The sequence below is a fragment of the Cervus canadensis genome, chromosome X, assembly GCF_019320065.1.
Source record: "Cervus canadensis isolate Bull #8, Minnesota chromosome X, ASM1932006v1, whole genome shotgun sequence".
In the NCBI taxonomy this organism is placed as follows: Eukaryota; Metazoa; Chordata; class Mammalia; order Artiodactyla; family Cervidae; genus Cervus; species Cervus canadensis.
The window spans coordinates 32837604-32855160 of NC_057419.1; the positions used below are offsets into that span (position 1 = coordinate 32837604).

Here is a 17557-nt window from a genome sequence, read left to right on the forward strand (position 1 = left end):
TTTTTTAGTAGAGTTATCAATAGAATTTAATATTATTGACAAGATAGGGCCACAATGGGCAGCTCCACAGAACACAAATAAGACAATCCCAAGAGTGTAAAATTGTAGTAGACAGGTTAATATTTTCTAACCTCATCCTCTCCCTCAGCCCTATGCACTGCAACTTCCTCATAATCCTTCTCAAAGGCAGCCATGTCCTCATGGGCCTCAGAAAACTCTTCTTTCTCCATGTCCTCACCCACATACCAGTGAACAAAGGCAAGCTTGGCATACATCAGGTCAAATTTGTGATCCAGGTGAGCCCAGGCCTCAGCATGCACAAAGCTCGCTGTACTTTGGCTTGGTCTCCACCAGGTAGCACAGTGGGAGACTGGTAATTAATGCCAACTTTGAATCCAGTGGGGCACCAGTCCACAAACTGGATGCTGCACTTGGTCTTGATGGTGGTAGTGGTGGCACTGACATCTTTTGGAATCATGTCGCCACGGTACAACAGGCAGCAAGCCATGTATTTACCTTGGTGAGGGTTACATTTCACCATCTGGTAGGCTGGTTCAAAGCAAGCATTGGTGATCTCTGCTACAGAAAGCTGTTCATTTTAGGCTTTCTCACCAGAGATGGCAGAAGCATAAGTGGCTAGAAGGAAGTGGATGCAGGGATAGTGTACTATCCCTGGTCTGTAATTCTGTCAGATCTACATTCAGGGCTCCATCAGATCTCAGGGAACTAATGATGGAAGACACTACTTGTTGGCTTATGAGACAATTAATACTAGTGTAGATTGGGTGCTCAATATCAGGGTTTCTACGACAGATGTCATAGACAGCCTCATTGTTTACCATGAAGATACAGAGTGCTCCAGGGTGGTGTGGTTGGTGAGGGTGGAGTTGTAGGGTTGAACTATAGCTGTGGAAACCTGGGAGCTGGGTAAATGGAGAACTCCAGCATGGACTTCTTGCCATAATTGACAGAGAGAGGTTCCAGTGGCAGGAAGGTAAACCCAGAACCAGTTCCCCTACCAAAGCTGTGGAAAAGCAAGAAGCCCTAAAGACCTTGCATTGGTCAGCCAGTTTCTGAATTCAGTCCAAGACGAGGTCAATGATCTTCTTGCCAAACATGTAGTAACTGCGAATATAGTTATTGTCAGCATCTTCCTTGCCTTGATGAGCTTCTTTGAGTGGAAGAACTGGTGGTAGGTGCCAGTACCAGCTTCATCAGTGACCGTGGGTTCTAGGTCTACAAACACTTCCTGGGCACATGCTTGCCAGTGTCTGTCTCACTGAACAAGGTGTTGAAGGAGTCTTTTCCTCCCCCAGTGGTTTTATCACTTGACATCTGGCCATCAGGCTAGATGCCATGTTAAAATCAGTAGAGCTCCCAAAAGGCATTGCCAGTCTGGACACCAGCCTGGCCAATGTGGATTAAGATGCACTCACACATGAATGAAACTTGTAGGGTTCTGTGGGACTTGAGGAGGTGAGGGATCGGCCACAAAGATTTCACACCAACAGACTACCAAGGAGTCCAAGGGAGAAGTAGTGACTAGAGGAGTGATTCTTAACCAGCAGAAAACTTAACTCTCCAGAGGAAAACCTGGGGAGTTTGTTCAAAATACATATGACTGAGCTTTACCCTAGACATAGTGAACTCAGTTCCATAGTAGTATGGTTTAGGAACATGAATTTTAAAAAGATTACCAAGGGGATTCTTCTGCTTATCCTTGGTTTAGAGCCATGCACTAAACTACAAATTGCTGTTAAGGGGTCAAAAGCCATGTCTTATTACCTTTAACACTTAGTGGAATGCCTCAAATCTGGTGGGTATTCAGATAATTTTAAAATTTAATATTTTTAAAATAAAATTTATCAGATAATTTTAAAAATTTTAATGGAGTATAGTTGATTTACAATGTGTTTCAGATAATTTTTAAATTGTTCAAATAATAATGAAATAATATGTGAATATTAGGCAATTATTTATATTGAAATTAATAATTTTTTGGTATTCTCATGAATAGGAACAAGAGTTTGTTAAGATTGTAGGAATCAAATATGAGGTTGGACCACCTACACTATGCTGCTTGAAGCTTGCATTTCTGGACCCCATTTCAGGCAAAATGACTGGAGAATCTTTTTCCATTAAGTGAGTATCTATGCTGGATTGTGTGTGTGTGTGTGTGTTTTAATTCCTAACATGTTTCTTGATGGTAAAGAAAACATGACAGCACTACGGGCTTTAGTGTTTTAAAGACCATGGTTTAATGTTTAATTCTTGTTTTGTTTTTCCACTTAATAGGGTCACAAAGAGTCAGACATGACTGAAGCGACTTAGCATGCACACTGTATATACATACATATATATATATACACACACACACACACATATATATATATCTCAACTGAAATAAAAACATACAACATGAGACCTATGGGTTTCAGTTTTATTTGGGAGCTTGCTGAGGACTATAGTCTGAGAGATAGCCTTAGACATCTCTGATAAGATGTTCTCAAGAGGTAGCAGGGGCAGAGCCAGGGTATATTTGAATTTTTTTTGGCTGGGGAATACATATAGTTGAGCATACATCTTGCTAGTTATTGGTAGTCATGAGGATCAGATATCTCGGTGATTTTAGTCTTCTATATATGGAAAGATGCAAGAGTCCAGGGTCATTGAAATTCTTCCTTACATATGCATCTTGAGAGTCCATATACCCAAAACACAGAATGCTTCATCTTGAATTCCTTTCAGGGTGAGCTGTTCAGGTGAACAACTACAGTGGCTCATGACTTGATTCTTTTATTGGGATAGCCCGAGTTCTTTTGGTTTTTTTCCATAAGATGACTCTCGTTGTCTTTAACTTCATTCAGAACAGTTTTGTTAGGTTGTATCACAACCTAACAGCTGTCATATCAGTGAGCATTAAACAAACAAACAAAAAAATCAAACATGAATTTTTGTGTAGCCGTTGTAATAGTGAAGATGGAAGAAAAAGAGGAACATTTTTGGCATATGATACTTTATTGTTTCAAGAAAGGTAAAAACAACTGAGACGCAAAAAAAAAATGTGTGCAATATATGGAGAAGGTGCTGTGATTGATCAAACGTATCAAATGTGGTTTGCGAAGTTTTGTTCTGAAGATTTCTTGCTGGACAATGCTCTATGGTCGGGTAGATGAGTTGAAGTTGATAGTGATCAAATTCAGACATTAAATTGAGGACAATCAAAGTTATACCACACAGGAAATAGCCAACATTCTCAAAATATCCAAATCAAGTGTTGAAAATTGTTTGCACCAGCTTGGTAATGTTAATCACTCTGATGTTTGGGTTCCACTTAAGTGAAAAAACCTTCTTGACTGTATTTCTGCGTGTGATTCTCTACTGAAACAAAGAAAAAATATTCCGTTTTTAAAACAAATTAGGACAGATGATGAAAAGTGGATAGTGTACAATAATGTGGAATGGAAGAGATCATGGGGCAAATGAAATGAACTATTACACAACCACACCAAAGGCTGGTCTTCATTCCAAAGAAGGTGATATACATATAGTGGAATTGGAAGGGAATTATGAGCTCCTTCCAGAAAACCAAATGATTAATTCCAACAGGTACTACTTCCAGTTAGACCAACTGAAAGCAGCACGTGACAAAAAGCTTCCAGAATTAGTCAGCAGAAAACGTATAATTTTCCATCAGGATAACTCAAGACCACATGTTCCATTGATGACCAGACAAAAACTGTTACAGCTTGGCAGGAAAGTTCTGATTCATCCACTGTATTCACCAGACATTGCACCTTCAGATGTCCATTAATTTATGTCTTTACAAAATTATCTGAATGGAAAATATTCCCTGTAATACTGTAAAAGGCATCTGAAACATTTTTTTGTTCAAAAAAATGAAAAGTCTTGGGAAGATGGAATTATCAAGTTGCCTGAAAAATGGCAGAAGGTAGTGGAACAAAATGGTGATACACTTAAAGTTCTTGGTGAAAATGAAAAATGTGCCTTTAATTTTTACTTTAAAACCGAAGGAAGATTTTGGCCAACACAGTATATGATCAATTGTCTCAAGACATTTAGGCATCATTAGTTTTGTTGGAGATATCCTTACACGTTGGATAATGTAAGAAATAACAGTCTTACAAGATAGGATAAAAGTAATATAGCTAGTGATTTAAGGTCATAAGTAAATATTTAAGACAAACATCAAACACATGGGGTTTAATTTAATTAAAAGCATTTGTAAGGACCTTGAGGTTTGCAACAGTTTGCTCAATAGCTCCACATTAAGTGTATATATCCCTGGATATTTAGAAAATGACATATACTGTTGTATCTGTATACTGAATCACATGTACTTTATTTTCTCTTCAGGTATCATGACATGCCAGATGTCATTGACTTCCTTGTGCTACATCAGTTTTATAATGAAGCCAAAGAAAGGAACTGGCAGATAGGTAAATATAGAATTCCCACTTAAATATTGTTTGAAGCAGAGTAACTTTTAAACTGAATTAACATTGAGAAACTTTAGACTGAAAAATCTGTTAGCCAAATTAGAAAAATTAAATTTTTCTTTTCAGTTATGTTTAGGTGATTTTATATACTTTGTATGTGTTACAAAACCTTTTCTATGAATATCTATTCTATTAGAATGCAAATCTAAATTAAAATGAAACTCTGAAGTTTCAATTGCCTTCACATGGGGTACTTAACACTTGGGCTCTTAACAGACCTTTACTGGTTATGGCTTTGTCTCTCTCTCTCTCTCTTTCCTCTTCCACCTCTCTCCCTTTTTCTCCTTTTCTCTCTTTACCCCTCCTGTTGTCTCCCTGTCTATTCCTTCCACCTTCTCTGGCTATTTAATCTTGGGCACGATTTTAACCTCTCTGTGCCTCACTTCCATTATCTGTAAAATGGGAATCACATCTGAGCATACCTATAAGGTTGATACGAATGATAAATAATATGTAGAAAGAACTTAAAATGTACCAGACACAGAGCAAACACTGTATAGTTATCTGCTATTAGTAGTTTTTTTTTCTATTAGTATCTTCTATCTTTTCTAATGTGAAAGAAACATTTTTATCCACATGATTGGTTTTGTATTCCTTAGCCATTAAGAGGCACAAAATTAGTATGAAGAGATTTTTAGAAACAAAATGGTAAAACAAAAAATAGGAGGAAGAAAAAAAAAAAGAAACTGTGGTATTAAATGCACAGTACAAAAAGCAGACTGTCTAATGATGATCCCAAGTAATTGAAAGAAGTTAAATTATATGTGGTAATATGTGATTTTATTTCATAATAATTATTAGCACTTGGAAATCAAAATCCTTGAAGAGAGTAATATGGAATACTCATATTGAAATCTGTAATAATGCTGGATACAATGATGCTATTGTATTCATCAAAATGTACAGTTTAGACTGGGAACATAGCAATTATGCTCAAGAGCACTCTTTTAAGAATTTTTAAAAACATTGTAGGTGATAGATTCCGCAGTATAATAGATGACGCCTGGTGGTTTGGGACTGTGGAAAGTCAGCAACCTTTTCAACCAGAGTATCCTGATAGTTCTTTCCAGTGTTACAGTGTTCAGTAAGTACAGTTATGGTCTTTTACATCTGATAAAATACTTTAGTACTATATGGACTTTCTATAAACCCTGCCTTACCTAGTCTTATAAGACCTGTACCTGTAAGGAAGGAATCATAGTACTTTTAAGGAAGGAATTTGATGATAAACCTTCTGGTGCAATATGCATGCTAAAACAAAGCAGGAGCTGAAAACTTATTTCTGCCTCCATATTTCCTGTGTTTTCTCTTAAATATTTCTATTTTATTTTATTTTTAAAATATTTCTATTTTAGACAAGAGTTACAACTATTATTTCATAAAGAATACTGAAATTAATTCAGTGTTTAAAGTAATTGTTTCAGCTGGAATATAATAGTGAATATTTATATAGTCTTTTATTTGATGGTATAAGTTCTAGTCAAGGGTGAGTGCATTACTTTTGGATATATTGATATTATTTTTCTACATTTACTTTTGTTCTTCATGAAATACAAGAGTTGTAAGATTCCTAATAAATAAAACTTTCTTCTTAAGAATGATAAAACATATGTTTATTCTGTGAAGACTGACTTTTAGTCTTCATATTATAGATCAAAAGGGAATTGTAAACTTTTGGAGAAGCTATAATACTCAACCTGGTAGAAAAAAGCAGGTTATCTCACAGAAATAAGTGATGTATTAAATTGATTTTTTAGCCTAAAAGGAATTTTCCGTGAGATCTTTTTATTCTGTACCCTAGCTTAACATTGAATGTATGCTTGGTTGAAATTAAAAAGAAAAAAAACAGAAATAAGAATAAGCTTAGGGCTCTCTAACTTTCATATTAGTGGACCATTTTTTCTCTGTTAGAGGGTTATTGTTATCTTTGTGTAAGCAAAGTTATACTTTCAAGAAATTGTACTGCCCTTTTCCAGATTTTACCCCCAAGAAGTCCTCCAAATTATGCTAGTATGTAAAAGTATCATGTGAATTTGATTTGTATCTTGTTATTTTTTAATAGCTGGGACAATAATGAGAGAGAAAAGATGAGCCCCTGGGATATGGAGCCAATTCCAGAAGGAAGTAAATATGCTTTTAAAAAATGAATTCTAATTTTTCTAAAAGAATGGCAATAACATTATTCTGAAAACTAATTATTTCTGATTTTTTACCTTATGCATAGCTGCCTTTCCAGATGAAGTTGGTGCTGGTGTTCCTGTGTCCCAGGAGGAACTGACTGCTTTGCTATACAAACCTCAGGAAGGAGAGTGGGGGGCTCATTCCAGAGATGAGGAATGTGAACGAGTTATTCAGGGAATCAACCACCTTCTTTCCCTGGGTATGGTGAATGTGAAAGAATATTAAGAAAATGAGAAAAGAATATTAGGAAGATGAGAAGGAATAAGGAAAACCAGCAGATTTTTAAGTTCTGTAAAAGGAAATACAGTTTTTCACTGTATACTTCTAACTCAAGAGGCACAGTGCTTCTAGTTTTAATAATATTTTTGTATGCTTGGCCAAAGTAATGACTTGCAAACCTTTTCAGTTCTGGGGTTATAATAGTGAAGGCATATAAGTGTCTTTTACTTTTGTGAGCCATTTTGGCTAACTTTGGATGGATTTTTTTGGTAAAGACTATGTGTGGAGTAATCAGTTTTACTCCATGAGTAGTTATATTTTCTGAAGTATATCACATGAGACATTTGGCATTTATCCAGAAAAGACATAAATTTGAAGTTAAAAAACAGTTCTGCAATAATTTTGTCTTGTTTTTATCTGATTTGAACCAGTGTATCATGCATGATTTGTAGATAATATGTCCAAATAAAAAGAATAACATAATAGTATCAGTCTAATTTTTGCATGATTTAATCATCTCATTTTAGTAATATACTTTTATATTGCCCACACTTCTTGTTTATATGTGGTTTTTGTTTGTTAACATGAGATGTTAGTGTTGTTTATAACTATCTTTTCTGATTTTGTAAATATTGTAGATTTTGCCAGCCCTTTTGCTGTTCCAGTGGATCTCAGTGCCTACCCCTTGTATTGTACTGTAGTTGCTTATCCAACTGACCTCAACACCATCAGGCGGAGACTTGAAAATCGCTTTTACAGGTTTGTTTAGTTTTTACCATTTCCTATAAAGCTTATAGCTTTATGTCTTTGCTTTTGTTCTTGCATGACGATACACTGAGATCTTTGTTTTCAGAAGACCCACCTCAAAATTTCTTTTGAAAATTTGGAACAATTGATTTCCTTTCCTTCAGAAGATTCTCAGTCTTCCCGGGTAAAAAGGAGTATGGACAGGGAGAAAATTATGACTAGTACAAGTCACATATGAAACAATAATTACAGTTAACTTTTAGGTTATTAAAGGCAGATTAAGTGGTTTGTAGATTCATCCTGATTATGGTGCTCCAGAGTCTTTGAGCATGTTTTAAATCCCCTGTTGGGAAATTAGGCAGCAGTTAATTAGATTTAATCACCAGCCCCAAAATGTGTAAAGAAAAAAAAAATCAAGTTATTTTTTTTCTTTTGTTTTGTTGGAAGTTATGTGATTATGGGGAGGCGGTGGAGGGCAGCTTTTGTTCTCTCTCTCTCACCCTCAAGTCTACTGTGTCCTAACAACAATTATTCCATGAAATTGTTATAAATAATACCATTTAGGTGTATCTTATAACATTACCTATAATTTCTTTAGTAGTGTATTATCATAACAGCAAGTGTGTTAAAATATGTGTCCTTTTCTACAACCTGGCTTCTTGATTTTTGGTCTTCTCTGAAAACTAAACATTTTTTTGTTGACTTTATCAAAGCACTGTTTGTTTCTATTTGTTTCTTTGTATTTGGTCAAATCACTATTTACCCATAATATCATGGGTCAGTTCTCTTTCAGGTTTTAATATCCAAGTTTATAATCCAGTGGTTCTGAACTCTTGCCTGTGCTTCAAATACTGTAACTATATAATTTTATTGGTGCATATTAGTCACACAGATATATTGAGTCACATACATGTATTTGAACACCTTTGACGTATCATGATTAAATGCCTAGTTTTTCTATATTGTCTAATTCTAGAATAGATTTTAAGTGTATCGACCAAGAGTAACAGGATATTTTTGCTTTCATAGGAGAATATCAGCATTAATGTGGGAAGTACGCTATATTGAGCATAATGCTAGGACTTTCAATGAGCCAGACAGTCCTATAGTTAAAGCAGCCAAAATTGTAACTGATGTCTTACTTCGATTTATTGGGTAAGAAGCAGTTTTATCTTCCATAGAGGCTGACTTCTGAGTTTTTAAAATTTATTGAAGTGTATTTTAACTTATCTTGTTTCTCAGGGATCAGAGCTGTACTGATATACTGGATACTTACAATAAAGTTAAAGCAGAAGAACTAAACAGTACTGATGCAGAGGAGGTAAGAATCGCAGCATGACCAGTAGGCATTAATTTCTTTTCTGTCATTTAAAGTACATTAGGTATCATACGTGAGTGTTGTAACTGGGTATAAGCAATGAATCTGATTTCTGAAAGCTCGCTGAACACCTGCATCTTTTTGTATTAAGCTTTTTAACCTATATTTAGATAGTGTATACTAAAAATATAGTGGTGCTACAGTGTTTGGTCAGAGAGAGGTGGCCATTCATCCTTTTGGACACAGTGGGTTTCAGTGTTGAGAAATCAATACTTTATTTTCCAGCCCTTAAAAACAGGACAAAGCACTAAACTGTGTTTTAAAAGAATGGTTAGTTGATGGAAATTTTAGTAGGGATTAATTTTCTATACTACAGACATATATATACATGTATATATATGTATACATATAATATTAAAGTATTTCATAGTTTTAGACTTGAAAGTCTCTATTTTTAGTAGTTTCATGGAATTGCTATTTGATTTCCTTTGTGGAAATTTATAAACATAAACCTGTTGTTCTTAATGAAATGAAATTAGTGTTGTCACCAGACCCTCATGTATCTTATTTCCCCACTCAGTCATATCCCTAATTTACATTAAGTTATTTTTGACTAGAGGCCATGATAGAAGCAAAAACCAGGTTAAGAGGCTGAAACAATAATGGACAGTGACAATTCAAAATATTTTATGGAAAACAGTTCATCCCAGGGATAAGTGACTCAAATATGCTGGATTTTATTGCAATGGCTATGATTATACAGAGGTATTTTACATGTTTATATTTTCTGTACTGTTAATTCTCAGAGTGGTAAGTCTCTAATAGTTTTTCAATTTCATAAAAATGTGTTTGACCAGAAAATGTTGTAAGTATTATTGAAATTAAATGCTATTTACATATTAAAACTCAGATATACCAATTAGATATTATCCTCCTGAAACTAATAAAAATGTTTATCATTCTTATACCTGATATTTTCTCTAACCTTTAATATAAATGCATTTTGACTCAGAATTTGATGTAGCAAGAATTTCTCCTCAAAATAACATAACTTGGATTAGAACAGGAAAGTAAAATAAAATATAATTCAGCAAGCTTATTTTTTCTTTTTCTTTCTCTCCCTTCCTTCCTTCCAACATTTGAGTTCTACACTTTAAACAAATTGCAGTTATACAATACAGTGTTATCAACTAGAGTCACCATGTTTTACATTAGATCCTTATATTCTCAGACTTTATTCAACTTATAGCTAGAAGTTTGTGTCCGTTTACCACCTTCTCCCTGTCCCCTCCCACCATTAGTCCACTACCCAACAACTTTTCTGTATTGTTTCTGAGTTTGACCTTAAAAAAGAATTCTACATATAAGTGATACCATGCTGTGTTTGTCTTTCTCTGTCTGACTTAGTTTACTTAGCAAAATGCCCTCAAGTTCAATCTGCATTGTCGCAAATGGCAGAATTACCTTCTTTTTTATGACTGAATACTATTCCATTGTGTATATGTGTGTGTGTACACACACACACACCATATTTTCTTTGTCCGTTTACCTGTTGACAGACACTTAGATTGTTTCCATATCTTGGCTATTGTGAATAATGCTTCAGTGAACATGGGAGTGCAACTTTATATCTTTGATATCTTGTTATTATTACAGAAATGAAATTGCTGGATCATATGGTATTAATAGTTCTATTTTTAATTTTTTGAGGAACTACCATATTGTTTTCCATAGTGGCTGTACCAATTTATATTCCCACCAACAGTGCACAAGGGCTCTCTTTTCTCCACATCCTCGTCAATACTTCTTATTTTTTTGTCTTTCTGATAATAACCATTCTAACAGGTGTGAGGTGATGTTTCATTGTGGTTTTTATTTGCTTTTCCCTGATGATCAGAGATGTTGTGTGCCTTTTCAGTTACTTATTGGCCATTTGGATGTCTCGTTTGTAAAAATGTCTATTCAGTTTCTCTGTGCATTTTTCATTAGGTTATGTGTTCTCCTGTTATCAAGTTGTTTATATATTTTAGGTATTAACTCTCTGTATATGATTTGCAAATATTTTATCCCATTTGGTATATTGCCCTCATTTTGTTGATGGTTATTTTTTGCTGTGAAGAAGCTTTGTAGTTTGATGTAGTCCCAATTTTTTTATTTTTGCTTTTTTTGCCTTTTATTACCTTTTGATTTTGTTAAACCAAAAAAAATCATTGCCAAGACCAGTGTCAAGCAGCTTACCCCTGTGTTTTCTTTTAGGAGTTTTATGGTTTCATGTCTTATATCCAAGTCTTTAATCCGTTTTGAGTTGTGTTTAATATATGGTGTAAGATAGGGGTCCAGTTTCATTCTTTTGCAAGTGGATATCCAGTTTTTCCAGCACAGTTTATTGATGAGATTATCCTTTCTTCATCTTATATTCTTGGTTCCTCTGTTGTAAATTAATCGACCAATATGCAGGGTTTATTTCTGTGTACTTTCTGTTCCCTTAACCTATATATTTTATATTAATACCGTACATTTTGATTATAATAACTTTGTAATACAGTTTGGTATCAGGAAGTGTGATGCCTCCAACTTTATTCTTCTTTCTCAAAATGGTTATTAGAATTCTTTTTTGTAGTTCTACATGAGTTTTAGGATTGTTTTTCTATTTCTGCAAAAAATACTGTTGGGGTTTTGATAGGGCTTGCATTGAATCTGTATATTGCTTTAAGTAGTACAGATGTTTTAACAGCATTAATTTTTCATAGCTGTGGGCATGTAATATCTTTCCATTTATTTCTGTATTCTATTTCATCAGTGTCTTATAGTTTTTAGTGTACATTGGTTAAATTTATTCCTAGTATTTTATTCTTTTTGATGTAAGTATAAATGGCATTGTTTTCTCGATTTTTCTTTCTAATAGTCCATTATTAGTGTATAGAAACACAACTTATTTTTGTATGACGGTTTTGTATCCTGCAGTTTTACTGAATTTGTTGATTAGTTCTAACAGTTTTATGGTGGAGTATTTAAACTTTTCTATATGTAATATCATGTCATCCGCTAATAGAGACAGTATCAATTTTTCCTTTTTGATTTTAATTTTTTTGTTTTTCTTGACTAATTGTTCCAGCTAAGAATTTCAATACTATGTTAAATAAAAGAGCGAGCATTCATGTCTTGTTCCTTATCTTAGAGGAAAAGCTTTTAGCTTTTTACAATCGACTGTAAATTAGTTGTGGGTTTTTCATATATGGCCTTTTTTATGTTGAGATACAGTCCCTTTATACCTATTTTATTGAGAGTTTATATCATGGATGGATATTGCTCTCAGAGTAGCATTCTGGGTTAGAATAAAAAATGAAACTAAAATGTAATTCAGCAACTTCAGAAAGGGAAACTAATGGCTTGTGAGCTACTTCTCTTCTTTTTGAAAACAAATTCATAGTTGATTTACAATGTTGTGTTAGTTTCAGGTATACAACAGAGTGAATCTGTTATACATATATGTAGACCCACTCTTTTTTAGATTCTTTTCCCATATAGGCCATTTCAGAGTATTGAATAGAGTTCCCTGTGCTATACAGTAGATCCTTATTAGTTATCTATTATATATATAGTAGTGTGTATATGTAAATCCCAATCTTCCAATTTATCCCACCCCTTTACCCCTGGTAACCATAAGTTTATTTTCCACACCTATAGCTCTATTTCTGTTTTGTAGATAAGCTCATTTGTAGCATTTTTTAAGATTCTCCTAGGCATTCCCTCAGAGAAGGCAATGGCACCCTACTCCAGTACTCTTGCCTGGAAAATCCCATGGGCAGAGGAGCCTGGTAGGCTGCAGTCCATGGGGTTGCGAGGAGTCGGACATGACTGAGCAACTTCACTTTCACTTTTCACTTTCATGCATTGGAGAAGGAAATGGCAACCCAATCCAGTGTTCTCACCTGGAGACTCCCAGGCACGGGGGAGCCTGGTGGGCTGCCCTCTGTGGGGTCGCACAGAGTCGGACACGGCTGAAGCGACTTAGCAGCAGCAGGCATTATCTATATGCTTCACCATCACCAGATTAGTAGTGCTGTGTGGGACTTGTCTCTTTGTATTAAAAAAACTATCTGTCAGAGTGATACTTCACTGAATCTTATTTTTTCTTATTTTCCCTATAGAAAAGAGGTTTGTTTCTTGAAGTAGCAAAAGATTAATCATGAGCAATTCATGATGATAGTATGTTAAATTAGCATGTTGTATAAAATAAGTTTCTTTTTAAATACTAGTACTTAGGTGCAACTTTGGAGACCAGTCACTGTACTTTCCCCCTCATTTCCTGTTGTGAGTTAAAGAGAAACCTTGCTTATTTTTTCTCCCAGTACATTTTCCAACTTGTATATAGCATGCAGCTGAAGTTTAGAGTGTATCTTTCTCCAACCTCTGTTCTGCTGCCTGCTTCAATGAGGGAGTTAATTATGATTGTATTTGTCATTTCTTTGTAAACATTTATCTAGTTTATAAGACTAAATATAACAATATCTTCTCTCACTCTTCCCTTTTAATTTTAGGATACAGAAATGGTTGATTTAGATTCAGATGGACCTGGTACTTCATCCGGAAGAAGGGTGAGTGAGTAAATGAACTGCTAATAAGAAAAAATTCAAGCTTCCTGCATCAAGGATCCCTAAAACCAACTCCACAAATTTGGAGAGTTGCTAGAAAGACTTACAGAACTTAGTATATATACTTGTTGCTGTTGTTTAGTTACCAAGTCGTGTCTGAGTCTTTTGCGACCCCATGGACTCTAGCCTGACAGACTCCTCTATCCATGGGATTTCCCAAGCAAGAATACTGGAGTGGGTTGCCATTTCCTTCTTCAAGTGATCTTCTCAACCCAGCGATCGAGCCCATGTTTCCTCTGTTGGCAGGTGGATTCTTTACTACTGAACCACCAGGGAAGCCCTATGTATACTTGTTAACTCATTGCTGAGGTTTATGACAGTGACAAAGTAAAGATACACAGCTGGATCACAGGGAAAAAGATACTGGCAGAGCCTGGAGGAATCGATGCACAGTTTTCCTTATGTACTCTCTCTCCTCTGAAAGGCCACACAGATTACGCTCTTTCCCCACAGTGAAAATGTAGCAATATGTGAGTGACTAGAGACTCAGTTCCCAAAGAATTTATTGGGAACTTGTTATGTCTACCTCATCTAACTAGTCCATACCAAGATTCCAGACTCTCAGAAAGCAGGAAAGCAAGGGAAATGTACAGGAAAATGGGTATTCAGCACAAATAACATTGTACCAACTTGGGCACAGTAAACTACTTTTATCATCTAAAAAAGAGTTCAAGTCCCAAGTTCTGAGACATCAATCAAGGGCTAACCTGACAAGTAAGGCCTGTTAAAGATAGCCTCAGGTCTTTTATGTTAACTCTGTTCTGCACACTTCTACTCTATGATAATTAGATAAACATTTGTTATATATAAGGAAAATGTTTCCTTTCAAATACTGAAAAAGAATGCATACAAAAGACATCAAAATAGTAAAGGCTAGAGTATATTCTGATGACAAAGAATTTACTTTAAAAATATACATATTGTTCAAGTGTTATTTTGAGGAAATCATGGTGCCATCGTCAAATATCTTAACTACCAGCAAAGATTAAGGTATTGAAATTATTGCCCTTGTACAGGAAAAATTTGTTCCTCTGTGTTTAAGATTTGGATTTTCTCAAAATGAGAATTCAGAATACTAGAGTTCTTGCTGTTTCCATGCATATAATAATCTAGTTTTTGTTTATATTTTTGCCAGGAGGAATGATGTTTAATCAAAACTAAGAAACTTTTAAATGGGTGCTGTAAGGCAAGTGCAGACAAAAAGAGACTGAGCCGGCAGACAGGCAAGAAAAGGAAATTTATTAGAGGGAAAAGAGAGGGTGACTGGCTCTTAAGGAGAACCAGCATTCTCCCTTTCTGAGGGAGTCCTTCTTATACCCCACCAATGAAAAATTCTCTGAAGGGGTGGTCACGTAGCCAGAGGTCTGGAATCTGGTGGTCTTGCAACTTTGAGAAGATAGGCGCCAGTGAGATAAAAGGATGCCATTTGGGAAATTTGGTCAGTCTCACAGATCACTGTGATTTATTCTTTGTTTGCGAGGTCAACATAATGAGCATCTTATCAATGAGACCCCATGTGGGCCCTATCAGGTGCTCTATCTTATATAGATATATTAACATTAGGAAGACAGGAGAAAAATCAATGAAGGCTTAAGGAAAGAGCTTTTAAATATAATTCTTTAAAAATCTACAGGTCAAATGCCGAGGCAGAAGACAGTCTTTAAGGTGTAATCCCGATGCTTGGAGAAAACAGTGCAAAGAACTGTTGGGCCTCATTTATGAACGTGAAGACTCAGAACCGTTTCGACAACCATCTGATCCTCTTTCCTACCCAGTAAGCATAGTTATTTAAATAATTACCAATATGTATTTTAATTTCCTATAAATGACTATGCTAAGGTCTAGTTAAGAGCTCTTTCTCCCCTTTCTTCTTTCCTTCCTTCTTCTTTGTTAGTGGATCTCTGAATTGTGAAAGTGAGTAGTGTGATTAGTCCTGACTTTTTAAAATGGCTGACATACTTTGTGTGTAAATACACAGTTGTAAACCAAATTTTAATCTAAATATCTTTGTATTTCCTTCCTGCTTTTATTTTGGATATTTATTTAATGCTTTTTACTAACTTCTAATACACTCCTACACACTGGAGACCATTCATAACATATGTCAGCCTTATTTAATTTGTAATAAACATGTTATTCAATATGGTCACTTATTGAGTAACCAATATACCATATGACTTTTCATCAAAGCTAAAAGCATGAGATCTTTAAATTATAGGATACCTTTTCTAGGAGTTTATCTATTTATATGTTGAATAACCTTTATTACAGATAGCAAATCTGTTTTAACTTTTTCAAAAAAATGATACAGCAATATTTCAGAAACACCATCAGACCATCCTCTGAAATTAACAAGCATCAGTAGTTTCTCTGTATACACAGGTTTCAGTTGGGGGAAAATGTCATTTGAATAAGGATCAAAATTATGTTCAACAAAGCTTGATTTGTTTTTTTGTAGTGTATTTAGGTAGAATAAATTAGTCCTGTGTTTTTCATAATAGAGAATGGTGAATGTAGAATTCCTCCTTCATCTTAAATTATAGTCAGTAAAAACATTCCAATTTATGGATCTTTGTGCATCAAATCATAATTGCATTATAAATTTTGATATTTTGTTGTGGTAGTCTGGAAACACAATATATCTTTTTTACCCTAATAGGGGCATCAAGAGCAAGAGGGTGAATCCTCTGAGTCTGTTATTCCAGGACAACAACAAGATTCATCTCTTTGTGAGGTATGCCTAGTAATCTCTTAAAAGGTATATGTGTTCTGATTGTTTTTGTGTTATTTTACTTTTTTAAATCTCCATACTGTAAATAAACCTTGTAATTTGTAAAGCTGTTTTCCAACTTTGCTCTCTGTCTTTTTACCTTTGCTTAAGCTTTTGGTTGTTACTTTTTTTTTTTTAAATAATGCATGTTCTCAAGAGTTCTTTGTAGCATCTAGGCAAGTGTTTGTTTCTATAGATGTAAAGCTACTGTAGCAGAGTAGAAAACATCAGTTACACAACATAACTATGTCTGTAATTGCAGCTGATTATTCTGAGTAGGACTTTATTCAGCAGGCTGAGTGGGTCTTTTGAGTTTTGGCCATCATGTTATACAAAGTACCTATAATTTTTCTCTATGAGAAATCTTTGTTTCATAAACCATATTATATTGGAATACACTTTTTTTAATTTAAGCCAAAAAATTGAAAATATATTAATGCATTAAGATCAATTGTGTTTTCTTGTACTTAGAAAAATATTTTTGCCCTCATTTTATAATACCTTTCTTCTGCCCCGTCTTCTGGCCCTTTGGCTTCTCCTTTGAGAGAAATGTGCTTTTGCTTCTTAATGATTCTAAATAGGATGAAGGAGCTAATATTGGCTATGGTTTTCACTCGAAAACATGTTTATTATTTGTGGTAGTGGTATATATAAGACATAAATTCCAGATGTAGTTCCATATGATAACCCTAAGAGCATCTTAAGTAAACTTGAAATATTTAGGCTAAAATAGAATCTTCTCCCACCCTTAACTAATGAGTTGGCCAAAAAGTTTGTCTGGGTTTTTCATAAGGTGTTACAAAAAACTTGAAGGAACTTTTTGGCCAACCAAATAAAAATCAAGCTAATTATGAATCTGAGACTGAAGACTTTAGATGAAGAAAAGTGTCACATTTATTAAAAAACAAAAAGGAGAAATACACAGGCATGACCAATTTGATTATAACCTTCAACTAATGACAGTTTAGGGAGAATGCCCTCATGCCAACTCCCTGGCAAATTGCTCAATGAAAGTAGAAAATGGGGTTGTTCACACAGAATTAAATAATTTGATGTCACAAATTAGCTACCTATTTTTTTTTTAATTTTATTGTTTTTTTTCCATTTATTTATATTAGTTGGAGGCTAATTACTTTACAATATTGTA

The 17557-nt window shown here is 34.6% G+C and overlaps 1 protein-coding gene and 1 pseudogene across 1 annotated transcript in view; one reads left to right on the forward strand and one right to left on the reverse strand.

Annotated features, from left to right (window-relative positions):
• The window catches only part of BRWD3 (bromodomain and WD repeat domain containing 3), a 132334-nt gene that overhangs the window by 93530 nt on the left and 21247 nt on the right, over window positions 1-17557 (forward strand). The window contains exons 25-37 of the mRNA XM_043459712.1: window positions 149-296; window positions 693-875; window positions 2018-2142; window positions 4378-4460; window positions 5493-5604; window positions 6583-6644; window positions 6745-6900; window positions 7559-7679; window positions 8697-8822; window positions 8910-8988; window positions 13527-13583; window positions 15274-15414; window positions 16300-16374. Coding sequence (XP_043315647.1) covers window positions 149-296; window positions 693-875; window positions 2018-2142; window positions 4378-4460; window positions 5493-5604; window positions 6583-6644; window positions 6745-6900; window positions 7559-7679; window positions 8697-8822; window positions 8910-8988; window positions 13527-13583; window positions 15274-15414; window positions 16300-16374 — 1468 coding nt within the window. The remainder of the gene's footprint in view (window positions 1-148; window positions 297-692; window positions 876-2017; window positions 2143-4377; window positions 4461-5492; window positions 5605-6582; window positions 6645-6744; window positions 6901-7558; window positions 7680-8696; window positions 8823-8909; window positions 8989-13526; window positions 13584-15273; window positions 15415-16299; window positions 16375-17557) is intronic.
• LOC122434547 lies at window positions 117-1440 on the reverse strand (annotated as a pseudogene).